General features: G+C 44.8%; 1 protein-coding gene across 8 annotated transcripts in view; it reads right to left on the reverse strand.

The window, feature by feature from the left end:
* Positions 1-21,996, reverse strand: part of SLC36A2 (solute carrier family 36 member 2) — a 74,119-nt gene that overhangs the window by 19,571 nt on the left and 32,552 nt on the right. For 5 of the 8 annotated variants that reach the window (XM_073802728.1, XM_073802727.1, XM_073802725.1 and 2 more), the window contains 6 exons: positions 15,705-15,940; positions 13,671-13,893; positions 7,957-8,122; positions 4,671-4,761; positions 3,962-4,050; positions 3,317-3,412 (listed from right to left, as the gene is read on the reverse strand). In XM_073802728.1, coding sequence (XP_073658829.1) covers positions 3,317-3,412; positions 3,962-4,050; positions 4,671-4,761; positions 7,957-8,122; positions 13,671-13,821 — 593 coding nt within the window. In that variant the 5' untranslated portion in view covers positions 13,822-13,893; positions 15,705-15,940. The other 3 variants (XM_073802730.1, XM_073802729.1, XM_033853490.2) reach the window with 3 other exon arrangements.

The raw sequence follows: 21,996 nt of genomic DNA on the forward strand, positions 1-21,996 counted from the left end.
CAGACAAATAACACGTGGTCTTTTCCTCTAGTGGTTTAGAGACTAGTGGGTGAGATGGATAAAAAATAATATGGCGGGACTTCCCTGGTGGCGCAGTGGTTAAGAATCCACCTGCCAATGCAGGGGACATGGGTTCGATTCCTGGTCCAGGAAGATCCCACATGTCGTGGAGCAACAAATCCCGCACGCCACAACTATTGAGCCTGTGCTCTAGAGCCTGCGAGCCACAACTACTGAAGCCTGCACACCTAGAGTCCGTGCTCCACAGCAAGAGAAGCCACCGCAGTGAGAAGCCCGTGCACTGCAACAAAGAGTAGCCCCCACTCGCCGCAACTAGAGAAAGCCCGCATGCAGCAACGAAGACCCAGTGCTGCCAGAAATAAATAAATTAAAAAAATAATAATATGGTACTAAGGGCCATGGTAAAAAGGGCATTTTATCCGAATTAAAGAGCAGACAGCCTTCTTAGAAAAAACCAATACCTGAGCGGGAGTCCCTTGGGAAGAGGAAGAAAGAGAGTGAGAGAAGAAAAAAGGAATAAAGAGGAGGGGCAGATGGTGAAGAAGTAGTGAGGAAAAAGCATTTCAGCAGAGGGATTAGGCAGATTTCTCTAGCTGCCATGTGGAGAGTCCATTGGAGCGGGCAAGACTGAGGATGGGAAGACCAGATAATGGAGGTGAAAGATGGCAGCCACCTGGACAAAGACGTAGCTGTTAGGGTGAGAGAACTGAAAGCATTTTAAGAGATACTAGGGAACTAGAATTTACAGAACCTGGTGACTACCTACATCTAGGGGAAGGAAAAAGGAAGTGACTTAAGGTGAGTGACAAGTTTTTAGCTTGGACAACAAAATGAACTGGAAAACTCAGAAGGAAGAACAGGTTTTACGGGAAGAGGAAGAAATGGCACATTCAGTACCTGTATTGTTGAGCTTGAGGTTCCTACAGGAGACATTCAGGAGACAACCATATATTGGGGTCTGGAAATGTTGATTTGTCAGTGATGGATAAAGCCTTGAGAAGGCAAATTAGCGTTGGAAAGTGTGCAGAGTGAGAAGAGAAGGCAGCATTCCAAACCCTAGAGAACACCAACATTTAAAGGGAGGACAGAAACAAAGAAGCCTGCAAAGCAATGACCAGAGAGGTAGGTGGGAAACTAGGATGAAAAAGGGTTTAACAGAAGCCAAGTGAAGAGAGAATGTCTGAAGAAGAGAACAGTCAATTGTACCCACTGCTGCTGAGAGGTTCTCTAGGGCAAAGAAGGTACAATAGGGAGGTCCTTTAGGACATTGATGGAAAGGACTTCAGTAGAAGTATAGGACAGGAAAGCCAGGTGATCCATGAAGGAGGTGTGAATGGGGTGTATGGATGTAAAATTAGAGGGTGGGCTATTCTTTCATAAAGCTAGAGTGTGAGTTCCAGTCTTGAAGGTGCCCGTTTTGTTCATCATAGTAAACCCACTGCCTAAAGCACTTCCTGACACACTGCAGGTATTCATAGATATCTGTTGAATAATCAGATAATAAATATGAGATAGAGGACGGTGTAAGGTCCAGGAGGCTTTATTAATTTATTTTATTATTTTTAAGATGGAGATACATGAACACATTTCAATGTTGAGAGGAAGAGCCCATAGTTCAAAAAAGAAGTTCAAGTTGTAGGAGAGGAGATAATTAGTGAAGTGAAATTCCTAAATAGAGCAGGAAAATCTACCTTACATGCCCAACAATAGGTAGAAGGATCTGACGCATTGCGACAGGCAAAAGCCACCTCTTGGGTCACACAATTGGGAAAATACTAGAAATCATCCCATAGCCCTCCTAGTCTGCTCATAGGCTGAATTTATTAATTCAGTATGTGAATGGGCTTTGGGTCAAGAGACGTGCCAGACCCATGATGCTCATGAGCAAGGCACGCCTCAGGTAGTGCAGTTTGGGGCATCACAGTTCAAGAGAGACTTTGATAATCTAGAGGTGAGTAGAAAAGAGTAGACAGACAGGGTGGGGAGAGGTGGGAAAACAAAGACAAAAGGGTAGATTTAGTCCCAAGTACCAGGAGACAGAAGGCGTTGACTGTTTCCATCATCTCCAAAAGCAAAAAAGTGGAGGTTGCAGGAGGTAGACTTCAGCTCACCAAGGAACCCTCAACGTCTTGGTCTTTTTCTCTCTTTTCTTCTCACTATATACTCTCTCCCTAAGAGACCTCTTCTGTCCCCTGGCATCATAGCTGATGACTTCAGTGTCTCCTGCATGAAGACAGGTTCAAACCTATACATATAACTACCCACTTGACATCTCTGCTTGAATACGCGAAACAGAAGTCATCAGAAGCCTGAGTCAACCTCGACTCTTTCTTTCCTTTCCCCACAACCCTGGGGCCCAAATCATGACCAAATTCACTTTTCTCCATCCTCACTGCCACCAGCTTGGACCCAGCCATCACTGTCACCTGCCTGGACATTGTCAACAGCCTCTTCATGGGTCTAAGTCTATTCTTGCTCCCTTACAATCTCTTCTCCTTACAGAAGCCAGACAGATCTTCAGACAATGCAAATATGATTAAAACAGGAAAGCCTCTGATTAAAACCCTCCAATGGTTTCCTGGATGCTTTTAAGAAAAGAACAAGACCTTGAAGAGGGTCTAAAATGTACAACTTGTTTGGCCCCTTGGATCCTTCTTCAGCATCATCTCCCTATCTGCCCTCAAGCTACCTGGTCGTTCTTTACCCTGAAACCGTCACATACTCCTTCTTGCTTCAGGACCTCATAGCTTGCTCCTCTTCCTGGAAGGCCCTTCAGTCTCCTGCCCACTTTTCCCTAGGTAATTCCTCATTCCTAAGAATGCCTTCCTTCAGAACTCATCTCAACTGTTCCATCCTAGGAAGCCTACCTGAACCTACGTACATCTCCTTACCTACTTGGTAGCAACTAGTACTTCTTTCCTTCATGGTACTTATCCCAGTGGCTATTAAGTAACTGTGTCCTAAACTGTTTAAGGTCTGTGTTTCCCATTGGACTATGGATTCTGCACAGGCAAAGCTTTGTTTGCCTTGTTCCCCACAGTATTTTTAGGGCCTGGTACACAGTCGCAACTAGATAAATGTGGTTTAATGAAAAAGTGAATGATATTCAAGTTGCATAGCAAAGGAATGAGAACCCTGTATATACAAGGAGTGGGGCTGGATCAGGAAGACTGCCATTGAATCCCTTTCATGTGAAGTCCAGCGTTCTGTGTTACACGAGCCAACTGTCCAGGGAAGAGAGCATCCCTGACAGCCACATGTCTTCCCTACTTTGGGCAAAGCAAAAACAAGGTACCTTCCCCAGTGTGCGTGGTTCCGGAGCCAGGTGCTGGGGCTGGCTTCTAGTCCATGCATCACCGTATCCCCGTAGTCCATAAAGGGCTTGTTAAGTCTGCAGGAGAGACTGCATACAGTTACCAAGAGGCAGTTTAAATTAAGTTAATATACTGAAAAGTCAGGAGACACATAGCAAGACAGAACCCAGCTAGAACGGAAAGAACACTGGGGCAGAAACCCAAGTTCTAGTTCAGGTTTTGACACCTGGTGGTATTTCCTCGGTGGCTTGTTTTCCTTACCTGTCAAGTGGGATGGTGACTGTATAACATGGGTAATAATACACACCTCGCATGGGTACAGTAGTTCTCATACCCTTGATCCCATTGGATCCTCATGACAATTCTCCGAGGCAGGGTTAGGCATGGATTGTTTATGCCCAATTTATAGATGAGCCAAGCAGATAAGCACAATGGCCTGATTGAGATCACCTAATGAGTCATGTGGTAGAGCTGCATTTAGGTCCCTGCCCCAAATGCTTTTCTCTTTTTCTTGGCCTTGTTGGAAGAAATTAAGAAGTGAACTCTTGTTATATGTGGGATGCTTCTGGGATGTCCCTGAGAACCAAGTACCAAAGGAAGTGACAAGAGGACGGTGTTTTCCTCACCTGTGGCAGAAGCGCTGGGCACACCTGACCAAGATGTGCATACAGTGGCAGGAGATGAAGCCCATGGCCAGCAAACTGAGAGGGCCCACCTGGAGGAAGGGCCAAGGGGCAAGGGAAGAGAGAAGAGAATGGACTTGTGAATAACTCGGCCAGGAGAGATTTGGTAGTGCAGATAATATTCCAAACTCAAAGAATTTTCTAGCAAACTGGTTTGCAAACCCTTTTCAGCAGTAACAGCGATTCTTTCTTTTCTTTTTCCCTTCTTGAAGTATACTTGACTTACAATGTTATCTATTCTTGCAAAGATGCTCTCAAGTCGTACTCTGGGAAAGTGCAAAAGGCAATCACAATGGGGTATTGTGGAAGGAGTAAGGGCTCAGAATTGCGGTCCTTAGTGGCCTCTGAGGTGCCCCTGAGAGCGAGTGCTCTAGAGAGCACAGCTGGAAAACTAGTGATAGTCCAACCCTTGCATTCCACAGGGGAGGAAGCTGAGGCCCAGACAGTGGACAACTGACTTGCTGAGGCCACTCAGAGTCTGTGGCAGGGTCAGAACTCAAACCTAGGCTAGATATCTAGACTCCAAGTCTGGACCAAGCTGCCTTTCAGAAAGATTGCTCACTGTAGGCTACTAAAAACCTTTAGAGGCTGTCCTCCTACCTCCTTGCTACCATCCAGTTGTACTGGCCCCACCTGTGGCAGCCCCTCTTACCAGGATGCCTGCATTCTTCATAGCCAGGGGTAGTCCCAGGACCCCTGTGCCTATGTTACCTTTCACCAGGTGAACCAAGGCCTGGAATGCTCTAAAGGAGAGGAAAAAGACATGAGCATATGGGTGTGCAGAGGTGAGGAGATCCAACAGGCATTCTGTCCCAGCGTGCCCACACCTGAGCTGAGCTGGATAGGTGGGCTCCTGGTTGTCTTTCAGTCTCCACGGCCTTTGCTGGCACTCTGGGTCTCGTGTAGGATGACCAACCATCCCAGTTTGCCCAGAACTGTCCTGGTTTTATCAGCTAACACTCGATATATGCCATTAGAACACTTACTATATAACAGACATTATGCTAAGGATTACATGTATTATCTCATTTAATCCTCTTGTCAAGACAAGGAAGCAGGTTATTGCCCTTATTTTGCAGATGAGGAAACAGAGGAATAGAGATTTTTAAAAAATGACTTACCTAAGGATATATTGGGGAGCCAGAATTTGAACCCAGAACTGCCTCAGAGTCTTTGTTCTTCATCCCACTTTTACTGGACTGCCTCCCGGAAAGGAGCCCAGAGAGATGGGTTAAAGGGACAGCCCCATTTCATAATTGAGGGAAATAAGGCTCAGAGAGGGCAGCGAACAGCCCAAGGTCATAATACTGGTAGCAGATATAGGACTGAACTCAGAGAAAAGGAGAAAGGGCAGGCAGCAAAGAGAAATCATTGTGACTAATGAAGAGGTCAAATGACTTGGTCCCCAGATGGGGTCTGTTGGGACAGGGTTGTTTAGGGTTTGGGCTCCAGAGGGATTTTTTTTTTCCCTCAGGTCAGGACATCAAACTGGGGAATGGCAAGTCTCCTACCTCCGGCAAAAACAAAACCCAACACTCAGACTTTTAAGACAGATGTGAAGGTGGTCCAGAAGACAAGGTCTAAGCCAGCCGGGGTAAAGTTCTAGGGAGGTATCCTCTCTGGTGGTGAATTAACTAAACAACCTACTTTTACACCTCTTTTTACCTGGACAAGGTTTAACTGAGTATCGGGTTAACATTTATAACTTGAGAAACCTTGGAAATTCCCCATGACAGCCTTCCAAGTGAAGAGACTTACTATGAAGAACAGCAGAGGTATTATGGAAGGAGCCTGGTCTCTGGGGTTGGACAAACCAGGGATTAAAACCCAAGGCTGCACTTCCCTGGTGGTCCAGTGGTTAAGACTCCACGCCTCTACTTCGGGGGCATGGGTTTGATCTATTACTTAACTAGCTGTGTTATCTTGGGCAACATGTCCACTTTGCTGAGCCTCTATGAATGTTAGGAGGAATATTTTTGGAAGAACTGCCTCAAACATTCAGGGATTAATATAAATGTTCTTTATATTAATCCCTGAATCCTCTAGCTTCCTGAGGATCTGCCCATTTATTTGTTAAGGGTTAAAGAGAAAAAGTGTGGGAGAAAGAGGGTGGAGAGTCTCTGCGTCCCTTTCTCTCTCCCTGTGGGTGTCAACATCGCTGATTGAGCACTGCACCCCACGGCCCTCCAATGATGGACTTGTTTTGCAACTAGGGTCAAAGGGTCACTTGGAACTTTCTAACTAAAGGACTTAGGAGATCTGAATTTAACTTTGGGCCACTCAGACAACTTAATAATGTGGTGAGCTGTGCAAAGCACTGGGCTGGGAGGCAGGAGACCTGGGTTCTAGCCTTAACTCCTTTGGTGACTTCGGAACGTCACTGTAGTCACAGAAGTCGGCTCACGGGCACTAAGCTTGGGGGCTTCCTGCACAAATTGTCTTTGCACCCTGGGAAGGAGCCAACTGTTATCTCACAGGGGAGAAACTAGAGTACTACGTTCTATCACTCGCTCAGGCTGGTAAGTAGCTAAAGTGGGAATTCAAACCCCAGTGAGCTAACTCCATAGGTACCATGCTTACCCAACCTGTTTATTACCTCCCTCCAAGCCAGGAGCTAGTTCTGACTTGCTTTCTTTCTTTGATTCTTAAGTAGCTAAAGTTGCCATCAAACCATATCTTATTGGGTTGGCTGAAAATTTCGTTCGGGTTTTTCCATAAGATGTCACTATTCCAACCCAACCGTTCAGGACTGGTTCCCTCAAGGCCTCCGATGGAGAAATAGCCCACCTCAGCAGTGGATGGCCCCAAGGCCTGGAGATCTCACTCTCAGGATCCTGAATTCTTAGCAACCCTGGGGGACTAGTCCTGGGGCAAGTGAACCCGGTTACAACGTCAGTCATTGTGTCCATCCCTGAATGGTCCCACAGGGTGGGAGTGGGAGGAGCTTTGCCTGCCTCTTTCTCCCTCTTTGCTGCACACTCTCCCCCGATCCACACAACACTCAACCTTTCAGATGTAACTGCCACAGGCAACCTCCTTAAATTCACAATGTGTCCCCATTTTGCATATGGGGAAAACTGAAGCTTCGAGAAAGAAGGAGCAGACTCACACCTTGGATGTAAGTGACCTTTCTACTACACCGACAGGGTCAACATTTCTGTCATCAAGCTGCGGAACCTGACCACCACGCCAGCCAGTCGCCCCACTCATTTTCCTCAGTGAGCTAGCCACGCTGCTTGAATGGTGGAGGCGGAGGGAGCTGGAGCTTGGCTTTCCTGCCGAAACTCTTTCAGTACACCCCTCCTTATCACGGTCTGAAAGCCTCATGAGTGACCCCCCCCACTTCCCCCCAAACATACCCCAGGGAGGTGGAAGAAACTAGACTGTTCTACATACTGTGCTTTTGATGTTGTCACTGCAGTTGTCAATGGAAGTACAGGCCCGGGTAACTGCAGGAAGGAGGCAATGCTTGGTTGTCTGTGGTCTTAGCTCAAGTGTCACCTTCTCCACCAAGAGGCTGGGGATTCTGCCCCTCTCCCGGACATTATCAGGACTGGCCAGGAGCAAAACTGACTCTAGGGCTATACTTCAATTAAAAAGAAACAAACAGACAGACAGACAGACTCTAGGGCCAGCACTGGAGTCCAGCCCCCATCCTGCCAATGAGCCAGTGCGTGGCCTGGGGTAACTTGCCTTAGTTTCCCCACCTGCACATACTGGGGGCTACATCACTCTATTCTAAGGGCTTTCTGACAGTCTCCCCTCCTGCCCCTTTACGTTCTCAAGTTGACTCAGTCTCTGACTGTACCTTTTGCAGCTCTGGTTTCCCCAAGGCTGCATGATGGGTTGGGGGTCAGACACACCCGCCTCAGGGTTTTTGCCACTGCAAGCTTCCAGGCTGGAAGGCAGAACTGGGGATGGCAGAAAAGAGCACTCACGTTATGCCCTTGGTCGTTTCCAAGTCCGGCGACTCAGAAGGGCTTCCATCCAAGAAACTGGAATCCTTGTTCTGCAACTTCTTGGCACTTTCGGAAGAGGGCTTGAGGTCCAGTTTGAGGTCAACAGCTCCCTGGGGACCCCCGGCACTCTTTGTCATGGACATGGCTGTTCACAAAGAGAGGGCTCCCGGTGATGGTGGGGTCTGCACTGAGCAGGAAGGTGTCCAGTCAGGTGCAAACCCCAGCTCAGCGGCAGCTTGTGCCCTTAGCAGGCGCTGGCCAAGCGGGAACGAGGCCCCGCCCACCTCCGCCGGAGGGTGCGCCTCCTGCCCCGAAGAAGCCCAGTGGAAGAGGAGCAATGGCCAGGAGGAGGAGGAGAGGAGGGGAGGGCACTGCGGAGGGAGTCATCCCCGCTTACCTAGCAACAGTAACGGCAACAGCGACTACGACACTGATCATTTTGATAACTACTATTTATTAATCACTTCACTAAGGGATAGATGCTCTTCTAAGTGCTTTACCTATATTTTCTCACTTAGTCCTATAAATTAACTAATGAGGAAATCAGGCTCTGAACTAAAGGGACCTGCCTAAGGTCACATAGCTAAAAAAGTGACAGAGTAGGGACGAGAGCCCAACGCGTCAGGCTTTTTAGCCAATAACCTATTTCTACATCCAAGAGAATATCTATCCCGCCCTGCCACCTCCGTTGGGGCAGGGGCTCCGCTTCTCACTGGCTGCATGCCTGCTCTAAGGCATCCTTCTGGGAGCTCCCTTTCTTAAGCTGGAAAAAAAGGAGCACTTACTCACCTCGAACTGCTTCTTAGCTTCTGTGAGGCTCCAGGGAGAGAGGAGTGGGGATTCTTTTGCAAAGGGATGGAGAGGCAGAGATTGTTCAACCCTTAGCCCAGCGCTGGCCTCAGGAGGGGGTGTGAGTTGCCTAAGGTCACATGTGGCAGTCAGGACAGAACTCTGCAGCTAAAGAAGGCTTTGGAGGTTTCCGTTCTCTGTCATTATCTCTGCTTCAGTGACAGATGAATGGGCCAAAATTTCCTCCTCCCTCAAAATCATAGCATTTACTCAGGACACACCATTCCCCACGTCATCATCTCATGTGCCACGAGCTTTATTTAAATGGTCTCACAGCTAACTGGTAGCATTCAGGACAGATTTGTCTGGGCCCCTCCCTCACACGGGACCCTTTCCAAGGTCCTACATGCAATTTTGAATTTGTAATTTTGTGTTCTTTTTCTTAAAGAGGCGCTCTCCACCCCTTACTGCTACCCCCAATCCCCTTCCCAGTGGTATAAGCTTCAGACTCCACAAAGCCTGTCTACTTCTCTGGGTAGCACTGTTATTTTGTTTTTACAGATGTGGAAACTGAGGCTCAGGGAAGTAAAGAATAGCTTGCCCAAGGCCGCAGCAAATCCTCTGCAGAGCCCAAACTCTACCCTAGTCAGATCTTTCTATCTCTGAAGGCTGAGGCTTTGACCACTACACTGACCTATTGGTTTGAATCCTTGCCCCACTCTTCAAGTTTCTTGCCCTGAATCAACTGAAACACCCACTGTGGTTTGAGAAACATCCTCTATTCCCTTGTCCAGCACCATTTACGTGGCAGTATTCCTGGCCTGTGGGGCGGCAGAGATTCCATAATGTGATGTTTATCTCAGATCTCATCCACCGATAGTTCTTTATTCTTGTTCAGGCAACAAGATCAGTAAATAAGATTGTCTTGAGATGTTCAGATATAAGAATAGTTCTTGGGGGCTTCCTTGGTGGCACAGTGGTTGAGAGTCCGCCTGCAGATGCAGGGGACGCGGGTTCGTGCCCCGGTCCGGGAGGATCCCACATGCCGCAGAGCGGCTGGGCCCGTGAGCCATAGTCGCTGAGCCTGCACGTCCGGAGCCTGTGCTCCGCAAAGGGAGAGGCCACAACAGTGAGAGGCCCACGTACCGCAAAAGAAAAAAAAAAAAAAAAAAGAATAGTTCTTGGGACTTCCCTGGTTGCCCAGTGGTTTGGACTTGGCGCTTTCACTGTGGTGGTGGCCCCAGCTTCAATCCCTGGTCAGGGAACTAAGATTCCACAAGCCATGTGGTGTGGCCAAAAAAAAAAAAAAAAAATACTAGTTCTTGCTTTCCTCTCCAGGTTTGGAGAAGAACCCTGAGTTAATCTTCAAGCTTTTGGGAACAGGGCTGCTGGAATATTAGAATTTGGCTGGGGCCCTTCCCAGATATCATCACCTACAAGAAAACCGGCAGGGCACTGCCTGCAGACTTCCAGCTTGTTGTACCACCTGTCAGCAGGCAAGAGGGATTCTTCCAGGACGAGAGCCTCCAAAATAAGCCCATCTAGCACCGGTCCAGGCATCTGTAGCTCTGGGTTCCACTACAGCTCTACCATTGTGATCCTGGGAAAGGTACTGCTCCCCTTTCCCCCCTGGTGAAATAGGTACTAGATTATAGAGGGCCTCCAAGGGACTGAGGACCCCAGGGCCTGTGCTTTTCATTCCCACTGGATGCTGAGACGCAGGTCCAGCTCCTCTTGGGTTGGGGCACATACAACTTATGTGAGGACAGCCTGAACTGCCTGACCTCTCCATAGAAGGTGGAACAAATGGGATTTAAGTAATGAGAATCTTTATGACCCTTTAAAGTAAACAGAGAACCTTGTGTTTTTTATTCTTTTACTGCAGTTTGGAAAGTTGGTGTGTTATCAGAATCACCTGGGGAGATAGTAAAGCACACAGAGACCCAGACTTATTGAAGTAGGGAGAATTCGAGCCTTTCTATTTTTACCAAGTTCCCCAGGTGGTTCTGATACTGACCACAGTTTGAGTTCCACTACTCTATGGCCTAGGAAGAATTGCCCCTCTTTAATAGATTAGAGAACTGAGGCAGACAGCCGGGGAATGCTTTGCCTGAGGTTGTACTGAGTTGGCCAAAAAGTTCGGATTCCTGTAAGATGTTACGGAAAAACCTGAATGAACTTTTTGGCCAACCCAATATAATCTGGTGGAAATGAACACAAGTACTCTTTTGGGCTGGAAGTTAGGGACTTCAAAAACAACAATGAAACCAATACTCAGGTGGAATTTATTACCCCATCCTTGTTTCCTCAGCCACCTTTTCATAGCCTGTGGTTGTTTACTATGGCTCTCCTGTTGCCTAGATAAAAATGATAATACACTCACATGTGCCTAGCTCTAGACTAAGTGTGTTACATAAGGTAGGCACTCTTATTATCCTCATTAGATGAGGAAACCGAGGCTCAGAAAAGTTTACTTCACTTGCCTAAAGGCAGGGCTCTGATTTGAATCCAAGTCTCTGAAGCTGTAGTTTAGTTATTCCCATGTTCCCTTATATCCCTAGTGCATAGTAGAAACTCTAGAATTAAAACAAAACAAAACAAAACCCTCCCATGTACATAGTTTATGTGGTTCAAGACTTTGGGGTTTCATGCATCAATCAAATTTCCAAATGAATTTTAGGGCCTGCCATTCCAGTTCTGCAAGGATTAGGCCATTAGCCACTGCAGTCGCCCACTGACAGTTCACCCTGAAGGAAATTCAGGAAGCATTCTATGCTTTGACTGGCTCTAGATAGTTAAAATGCATATCTAAAGAATAATTTCAATGAACTCAGATGCTTGCATCTTCCCATACAAAGAAAAACACTAAAATTGTTAGCTTGAGATGTGTGTTCTTTGTGATTATCTTTTGATGCTTGACTATGTGTTTTTTTGTTTTTCCAGCAGAAAAACTCATATATCCTGGCGCCTCCCTTATCTCTTTGGATAAGATACCTCAGAGGTATCTGAGAGGCTGTCTCTTGGGCTACAGTCCTCAGTAAGGTCCCTGAATAAAACTTAACTTGCAACTTTTACGTTGTGCATTTTTTCTTTCAGTCAACAGTTTTGGTGACCATGAAAGGATTCAGAGAAGACTTTTCTCCTTTGAACTCTATGAGGGTCCAGAGTCTTGGTACTAGCAGACGCCCCTTGTGCCTGTCTGCCTCGTCAGTGATTCCAGATGAATTTGGTTGAGTCTCTCCCAGGTCCTGGATCTCCCGTTATTGGCTGATGATCCTAAGTTTTATTTGGTGGTGGATAAACCCCTCCCTGTGAGGAGTAGGTCTTCCTTGAACTTAGTTTCAAGAAGAGGTACCTGGGTTGCCCCAGTTGAAAAACAATGAGTAGGTTCAGACTGAGTGATTAGGTAGGAGACTGGCCTGTTATTTTCCCTCGAATTGGTTACTTTAATTGAGTTTGTCAGAATAAAAGTAAAAATGTTACATGAGAGTTTTCAGCTCTGAAGAAGAAAAGGGACATCTCCTCCTGGCCAGCAATGGCTTTCTCAGGCAACTGAGAAACTTGCAGGAGTGGTGGAGGCAAGTCCTCATACCAGGTAGCAGTCCCATAGGGAAACCCAGTTATTTAATTTAAAAAACTTGCTCCTCTGGGGAACCACGTATAAGAGCTGGCCACTCAGTGATCTGAGCAACCACGGAGGTCTTAGATTGCCAAAGGGAAAAGCCTAGACATGTAAAAGAGCTGAAACGACTCTAGGGTGACACCTAGAGGAGTTAAGCTCACAGACAGCACCTTGGCCCACCACACAATCATCTGTAGCAGTTCATCCTGACAAACCAACCCAGAATGGGAAACAAACATTTCAAAATAAAAAAAAAAGAAGCAACAGATTGCCAACCTCCAGCTAACACCCAGCTTGGTTCATGTATGCTACCTGTGAAAATTATACTTACAAATGCTTACTTAATTGGGGAAAATATACTAAAGGAAACCTCAACCTAAAATGGCCAAATTGGGGCTCTTTTCACGTTCCAAAATTAATTTTTGTGTGTGTGTCTACAGTTAAAAAGCCGACTGAATAGAATGCTTATTTTGATTGGTATTTAAAAACGTCTGGAAGAGGAAATGATAAACTAACTTCTTTGTAGGAAACCAACCAAAAAATTGCTTGAAACAACATCAGAATTTTTAAAAAGTTGCTAATGTTAACCATGCCTCACTCTCTGCTCCTCCCTCATATCCTCTTTTATATGAACTGCCTGATCCAGATGCCATCTCTCTCTCTCTCTTTCATCACCTTTGCCTCCTGCTGCTTCCTCTTTCCCCAGTAAAGGAGAAACTTGCACTTCTCTCCCCATGCCTTTAAGATGTAAATGTTCTAACTGATCTTTTTAGGCATTTTGTTCTGTGTTTGGAGAGCTTGGTCTCTGCCGTCCAGAACGTACACATACATTTGGCAGTCAGTCAAATAGACTGGGATTCTGAGCAGTCTCTTTAACTGTGCCAATTTTCAGGGAAATTTATCAGAAGGGGTCCCAGCCCATAAGGAGCCTTTGTCACCTCCGCCTTTGTTGCATCGCCTCTACAATGCAGGCCTTTACTTTCTTAGACTATTTTGGGGAGTAAACTTTCTGGATCTTTGTGAAGGCTGCATCTGTAACAGGGAAGAGCCAATTCTGAATCCATGTTGGATCTGTTTGTTTTACTTTAACTTTTCACTGCTTTTGTTATTATAATCACTGTCTAAGGCTGTAAGCATCCTGCCACAGGGTACCAAAGTGTCTTTGCTCAGCTCACAGAGACATTTTGACCCTACCCACCTGCGAATGGCTGCAGAAAAGAAGAAATTAACAGATCCCCTCCTATTTTGCAAGATAAATGGCCTTTTTACTTTATTTCCTCACCTCTTCTCCCTCTCTGTTCTATAAAAGAAACTGGCGGGCTTCCCTGGTGGCGCAGTGGTTGAGAGTTCGCCTGCAGATGCAGGGGACACGGGTTCGTGCCCCGGTCCGGGAAGATCCCACATGCCGCAGAGCAGCTGGGCCCATGAGCCATGGCCACTGAGCCTGCGCATCCGGAGCCTGTGCTCTGCAACGGGAGAGGCCACAACAGTGAGAGGCCCACGTACTGCAAAAAAAAAAAAAAAAAAAAGAAAGAAACTGGCATCCAGACCCTGATAAGATGGTTTTGGGGGACCCTAGTCTGCCATCTTCTCAGTCTGCCAGCTTTCCAAATAAAGTCGCTATTCCTTGCCTCAACACCTCGTCTCCTGATGTATTGGCCTGTCGTGTGGCGAGCAGAGCGAGCCTGGACTCGGTAACACATCCTCTGAATTCTCTCTTGAGGATGACTCTTGTGTCGTCTTGGTTTGAGTTGCTATTAAAATACTACTCATCGATGGCCAGACAATGGACCCTTTAAGTTGGAGAAACTTCTAAATTGGTAAATTTTTAGAGAGTTCTCTTATAAATAGCTGTTTTATTGGTACCATGGAAAGACCAAATTAGAAGCTAATCTTAAGAACACCCTTAATTTAAAACAAATTAAACAAACAAAAAGTGGTTTAGGAAGCCTTATTTGTGGTCTTGGCTTCCCTTCAATGGGTCTTAGAGATGCTAATAAAAATATTAGATTAATTAATGTTAATTAAGTTGATTAACAAAGAAGAAGCTGAGGAGAAAGTCAAGAGCCTTCTCCCCAAAAAGGTGGAAATTTTAAAAGTACTCCTCCCAACAGGACAGAAATCTTTAGATGGTTATTAAGCAGTGGGATAAATAAAATGAATTGATGGGATTAAAACAAAGGTTTTGATACAACACCACCTAAAGTTGGATGAGCCAAAGAGACCCTATTAGCATTCCCCCCCAACATTAAAGGGACCCAAACAGGTCTGCTCTATTTACCCCAGTTCAAAAAAATTTATAAGGCTGGAAGAAAATTACACTGAGATACTTGAGCAGCAATTGTTTGGGGCAACAGTTAGATCAATTAATCAAGTTACAAGATTGACAAAAGGGCCTGAGTCCCTTGGCTCAACCCATCACTGTGGACCCCAAAGCCTTTTACACAAAAATGGATAAAATGCCCAGGGGATAAAAATGAAAGTTTCTGAGACTCCTTGTAAGACCAAGTCTTGTTAATGGGTCCTAATGGAAGCTAAAGTTAAAGGTATAAGAGTTAATAGGATTGAGATGAAAGTTGATAAAAATTGATGGGCTTTATATAAATGGTTACATCTCTTTTGACTAATTATATTGTGGGATAGACATTATGTCTCACTGGGGAATACTTGCACAATATTCCTGGTACTAGAAGACAAGGCGTATAAATCTGCCCCCCAATCAATATTAATTAAAATACTAAAAGAAACGAAGAGAGTTACCAGAGTCCACACAATATGAAGTAAAAACTGGGGGCTAATATTCAGGGGATAATAAAAGCAATAATGGAGACTTTTTTCCCCTAGGGTAAATTGCTCTGGGTTTAACTTGTGCACTCAGAAAGTGGGCCTTTGTTGAATGCTTTGTGCGAACTTCTGGAAACATAATAAATTGAATCCTAAAGTTCTAGAATGCAGAGCCCTTGATTTTCAGTTTAGTGGGAAATATACTTGCTGATATTAAAAAAAAAATCAAATTAAGGAAAATGTAGTCTAGCAAATCAATCTTCTGATATAATTTAGGTGGCAGACCAGTTCTTTGGGGGAATTAAAAGCAGGTATCTTTGTCTTGCAAATCTATACAAATCAGAAATGTAAATATAGACCACAATGACCTGAGACTGAGCCTAATTAGCTCAATCAGATAGAACCTGAAACCAAAGGGGGAAAAAAAAAAAGGGAAAAAGAAGGTTTTAAAACTCAAACTGCTAGAAAGTCTCCCTCACCCAAAATCTTAATTCACAGGCTCCATAAATATTTATTAAGAACAAATACAAACCTTAAAAGTCTTCTCCACAGGACTTCCCTGGTGGTCCAGTAGGTGAGGCTCCGCGCTCCCAATGCACGGGGCCTGGGTTCAATCCCTGGTTGGAGAAATAGATGCTGCGTGCATGCCGCAGGATGCTCTAAGCCCGCAGGCCACAACTGAGTACACATGCCACAACTAAGAGTCTGCATGCCACAACTAAAGATCCCACATGCCACAGTGAAGATCCTGTGTGCCACAACGAAGACCTGGAGCAGCCAAAGTAAATAAATAAAAATAAAATTAAAAAGTCTTCTCCACAAATAGTAAAAAAGCCTTAGTCATCTAAGCAAATAAATTTAACTTATTCCAACGGTTATTTATAAACTAGTAAGTTTAAACTGTATCATTAATACCTGATTCATGACTAAGTTTTAAAATGAAGCTATGAGATCTCTGAAAATGTCTGTTTATATTCTGTGTGTCCATTATACATGTGATATGTCTCTACCTTCAGATAGTATTATCAAATCAAATTTATAAAAGAGCTCTATTTAACTGACTTAAAAGTGCTTACAAATTAAATATTTGTAAATGTAACAGAAACTAACCCAAATGAATTTCAAGTTCACATGATCTAGGAAATATTCAATATTAAGTTAATATTTGTTATTAGAGTTTGTTGGTTTAATTAATACAGGTTTACTAAAAGTCAAATAAGGTTATATTATCCCTCTTATAAAATTCACCAGTAAGGGGCTTCCCTGGTGGCGCAGTGGTTGAGAGTCCGCCTGCTGATGCAGGGGACACGGGTTCGTGCCCCAGTCCGGGAAGATCCCACATGCCACGGAGTGGCTAGGTCCGTGAGCCATGGCCGCTGAGCCTGCGCGTCCGGAGCCTGTGCTCCGCAACGGGAGAGGCCACAACAGTGAGAAGCCCGCGTACCACAAAGAAAAAGAAAAAAAAAAAAATTCACCAGTAAGGACTTCCCTGGTGGTGCAGTGGTTAAGAATTCGCCTGCCAGTGCAGGAGACACAGGTTTGAGCCCTGGTCTGGGAAGATCCCACATGCCACGGAGCAACTAAGCCCGCGAGCCACAACTACTGAGCCTGCACGCCTAGAGCCCGTGCTTTACAACAAGAGAAACCACAGCAATGAGAAGCCCACGCACTGCAATGAAGAGTAGCCCCCGCGTGCTGCAACTAGAGAAAGGCTGCGTGCAGCAATAAAGACCCAACGCAGCCAAAAATAAAATATTAATTAATTAATTGATCAATCAATTAAAATAAATAAAATTCACTGGTAAGAAAAATAGCTTAGAATGATGGCTGAGTTGGTCTAATGTCTCATAAAAGTTTCATGGGTAATCTAAACATAATTGTTGGGAACAAGTGAATTAAATAGATATAAATGGGGTAAGAGCTTTCAGGTGATCTCTTTAAGAATACTTACATGTTATGGTATGTCTACTTAAAATTAACTTTCTCCAGATTTTTGGTAACTTGAAACCTGAGAGTTTTGCTAAGTTAAGTTAAATGATGGAAGTTAAATATTAACATTAAATATCTAGATCATTCCCAAATAAGATACTGAAACATTAATTACTGAACATAAGCTTCCTTTTAAAGAGAAGTTAAAGATATTTAGGACTGAAATTTCAGTGTAGCACCAGGGTGCTACAGTGAATTTTTTCTATAAAAATAGCACATTAAAAAAATCATAAATAATATTTATAAGTTTACCAATCTATAGAACGCTAATGTAAAAGACAGTTCATAATTGCTTCCTTCTTGGTTTTCACTAGAAATTAAGTGAAAATAAGGAAAACACTTTTATATGAAAGGAAAAGGTATACGGAATGGAAATGCATTTTGCTAAGAGAAAGTAATTTTGTCCTGGAGAGAGACAAAGAAAGGGAAAACACAGGACAAAATCTCAAGGTGAAAAAGAAAGTTTTAGAAGGTTTGTGGGAAAGGAAACCCAAGAAAAGTTTTGTACGCGGTCAAGACTGGCTAATATTGGCCTCTCGCCTTCTGAGGTGGCCCACACTCTGTCTGTGGAGTGTGTATCTCCCTGAATGAGGCTTCTTTCACTTCAGTTCACCCTTGAATTCTTTCCTGTGCTGAGCCAAGAACCCATACTCAGCAGCCATCCTAGGGATTCGCCTGAGACCTGGGTGGGATGTGACCACCCTCTCATGCCCCACTTTCTTTCCTGCACTAATTTTGTGATCTAAGCCTGGCTGCAATGCTTGTCCTTGAATAGTTCTCAGTAACTAATGATCTTAAGGGAACAAAGGAATACAGGAACAGAGAAATGGCAGCCAAACAATCGTGTGCTGGTAAAGCAGAGTCTTAGTTCCTCCCAAAGGATATACATAATAATACATCTTCGAGCTCTGCAGGAACTGAGGGCCCCCCACCCATGTGGAGGACAGAATGATGATGTGGAACCTCTTGATTTCAACCAACTAAAGCTTGCACTCTGTCAACCTCTGCCCCAATTCTATGCTGGATTTTCCTCTGCTGAAGCCCCCTCATGAATATGCATGTACCCTTAGCTTAAAATGTCCCCAGTTTTGCTGTCTGGGGAGACACCGCTGTGGGAAAGATCCTCAGTGTTCTCCTTACTTGCTGCAAGTAATAATTAATCCTTCCTTCTCTCGGGAAAAAAAAAAAAGAAAGACTGGATAATAGTGAAATTTAATTGAGCAAATAAATTTTAATATTAAAAGTAAGCTGGTACAAAAACTAGAATTTGGTTTTCTCTCTATGTTAAGAGAACAAAGTTTTCTTAGAATACTGATCTGCTTTTGGTAACATATTGTAAAGTTTCTTTACCGTTTAAGCAATCTGGTATAACTTTCTATAGTTGTCTTTAAAATCTTTTATTGTCACTTTGGTTGAATGAATAAGTATTATTTCACAGTGACCTGTGTTTTAAAACCTTTTGTTATCTTTGACAAACTTTCCCAAGTCAAATTCTAAATGAAGTTGTTTTTTTTTGTTTTTTTTTTTGCGGTACACGGGCCTCTCACTGTTGTGGCCCCTTCCGTTACGGAGCACAGGCTCTGGACACGCAGGCTCAGTGGCCATGGCTCACGGGCCCAGCCACTCCGCGGCATGTGGGATCTTCCCGGACCGGGGCACGAACCTGTGTCCCCTGCGTTGGCAGGCGGACTCTCAACCACTGGTAAAAAGTAAAAGTCAAGAGCTGTGGATAGAGCTCGTTCACATCAAAAGGAAGGAAGGAAACCAATACACAGAGTCAACCTGAGCAGAGGCTCAGGAAGCCCTGATATGACCTGACTCCTGGGTGTGTCTGCTCCCACCTCTGACTGCCTCAGGATCCTTCCTGGGGCTTGACCGTTCCATGAACATTCCCAAGATCTTTCTCATACAGTCTCCTTTTGTTCCCCATTTACTTTAGGTTGAGTTGAATGAGAGCCCTTATTACAGTTTTTCCCTAAAAACAAAATACCTAGTTGTTGTGGGGAAAAGAAACCCTTCTTAATATCAGTAACCTGCTCCTAAAATTTTGACCTGTGCCTGATAATCAAGTTCCTATTATTTTGAATTGGAAAGATTATGTCACATGACACATCAACCCAAACACTCAGCCAATTTTTGAAACATAACTAAAACTCAGTAGAGTGTCGCTATGTATGTAATTAACTGATGTTAGGCTATAAATGCTTACAATGTGATTCTGAACACAAATTAACGTGCTTGTTACAAAAAGTTGCTTTGTTTACAGTAACATCTTCCACATCCTCTTTGTGGACATTTGTTCTGTGTTCTAAGCTGTCTGTGTGGGATTCTAACATTTGGCTGTGTCTGGGATGTAAGACAGTGTAAGAAATATCTCAAGATATTTCTCACAGATTGTTTTGTTAAACCTGTTGTATTGAGTCTGGGGACATAAATGTAAATGTTTCCTAAATAAATATTGTACAGAAAAATTATAGTGGGAGAGATATATTTATGCTATTTAGTTTGGGCATTAAAAAATAGTGAGGGACTTCTCTGTTGGTGCGGTGGTTAAGAATCCGCCTGCCAATGCAGGGGACACGGGTTTGAGCTCTGGTCCGGGAAGATCCCACATGCCGCGGAGCAACTAAGCCTGTGTGCCACAACTACTGAGCCCACGTGCCACAACTACTGAAGCCCACGCGCCTAAAGCCTGTGCTCCGCAGCAGGAGAATCCACCGCAATGAGAAGCCCGCACACAGCAACGAAGAGTAACCCCTGCTCACTGCAACTAGAGAAAGCCTGCGCGCAGCAACTAAGACCCAACACAGCCAAAAATAAATAATTAAATAGATAGATAGATAGATAAAACTAGTACCTTACCTCAAAAAAAAAAAAGAGAGAGAGAAATATTCCATTAGGTGTTGACTTAAAAAATTATTCACAACCTAAAATTTGAGAGTTAGGTTTTACTCAGAGGGAATTTTTCGGACTTCAAGCCCAGGAGGCAGCATCTCAAGTAACCCTGAGAGAACTGCTCTGAGGAGGTGAGGGGGGGAGCCAGGTTACACAGAAGTTTTTGCAACCAAGGGCAGGTAGTCGGGAACATCAGAAGATTATTGTTAATTAAAGAAGACCAGATATCTCAAGTTAAGGAATTTAGCGCCTTTCTATGTATGGGAAGGTGCAAGAGTCTGGGCTCCCTGAACTCATTCCTTGGATATGTACCTCAGCTATCTGGGGCCAGTATCCTGTATTTTCACGTCCTGAGTTTCCTCAGAGCTCACCGTAGGGAGTGGGTCCCAGTCTGATGGCTGCTAGATGGCAGGTTACAAACCTTCTATATAACCTGCCTGTTCAGAGCAGTTTCTCAGAGCTATCTGAAACTCTGTCTCCTCGGATGCAGTGCTCATTTTGCCCCACATAAAACTTAACTCACAACTCTCACGTTGTACTTTTTTTTTTAAGTCAACAGTTATGGTGACCATGAGCAAGGGACCCAGAGTGGATTTCTCTCCTTTGCCTGAACTCTATGAGGAACCGGAGGCTTGGTACCAGCAGAGGCCCCTTGTGCCCGTCCGCCTCCTTGGAGAGTTCAGACGAATTTGGGTAAGTCTCTCCTGGTTCTCAGATCTCCCATGTTGGTTGATGATCCTGAGCTGTATTTGGTGGTGTGTAGCGGGTACCTGCCCCCGCCCAGCCTTTGGTTGAAAGATACCAGGGAAATATCCACCCAGTTGAAAGATACTGGGCGGGGGGGGGGGGGGGGGGGGGGGGGGGGGGGGGGGGGGGGGGGCGGGGGGGGGGCGGGGGAGTGCCTGGTTGAAAGAAACCAGGGTTTGCTCAGTTGTAGGAGACTGAGTGGTTGGCTGAGTAGTTAGGTAAGAGGTTGATCTGACGCTTTTCCTCAGTTTGGCTGCCTTAATAGAATTTGTCGGGATAAAAGTGAAGATATTACATGAGAGCCTTGCTCTAAAGAAAAGGGACAAGACTGCCCCCGGCCGGTTACAGCTTTCTCAGGCAACTGAGAAATTCACGGGAGTGGTGGAGGCAGAGGCCTCACACCGGTGCAGTGGTCCCATAGGGAAACCTACTCATTCATTAAAGCACTTGCTCGTCCAGGGGCTGCGGATAAGAATTGGCCATCCAGTGATCCAAGCACCTGCAGTGGTCTTAGACCACCGAAGGGAGAAGAGGGCTGAAACGACTGTAGGGTGATGCCTAGAGGAGTAAAGCTCACAAGCAGCACACTGGCCCACGATACAACTTCACTAGTAAATTTCATCCCTGACAAATTCAACTTAAAATGGGAAATAGAATCTCTCAAACAGAGAAACGAGGGGCATCAGAAAACCGACCTCCGACTAACACCCCAGCCAGATTCATGTACAACACTGTACAGAGCTCACACTTACAAGTACCTAGTTAATTGGGGAAATTATACTAAAGGAGATCTCAACCTAAAATGGCCAAATTTAGGTTCTTCTGATATTCCAAAATTGCTATATTTGTGTGCACAGTTAGAAAAAGCCGGCCATAAGACCAACTAGACTGAATGGAAAGCTTACATTGATTGGTACCTAGAAGCTTCTAAAAGAGAAAATGATAGAGTAACTTTTTGAAACCATCAGAACTAAAAAAGGCTGCTAGCACTCTGTCTTTGACTCTGTCTCTCCCTCTGCTCCTCCCATGTATCCTTTCCTATCAGAATTCCCTGGCCCAGATGCTATCTCTTTTTCCCTTTTAACTCTTCCACTTCCTGCTGCTCCCTCTTCCCCAGCAATGGAAGATAAAAAATCAGAAGTGATTATAGCTCTCTTTAAGGAGAAAACTATTACAGGGAGAGGTGAGCCATC

The sequence above is a fragment of the Tursiops truncatus genome, chromosome 3, assembly GCF_011762595.2.
Source record: "Tursiops truncatus isolate mTurTru1 chromosome 3, mTurTru1.mat.Y, whole genome shotgun sequence".
NCBI classification, from domain to species: Eukaryota; Metazoa; Chordata; class Mammalia; order Artiodactyla; family Delphinidae; genus Tursiops; species Tursiops truncatus.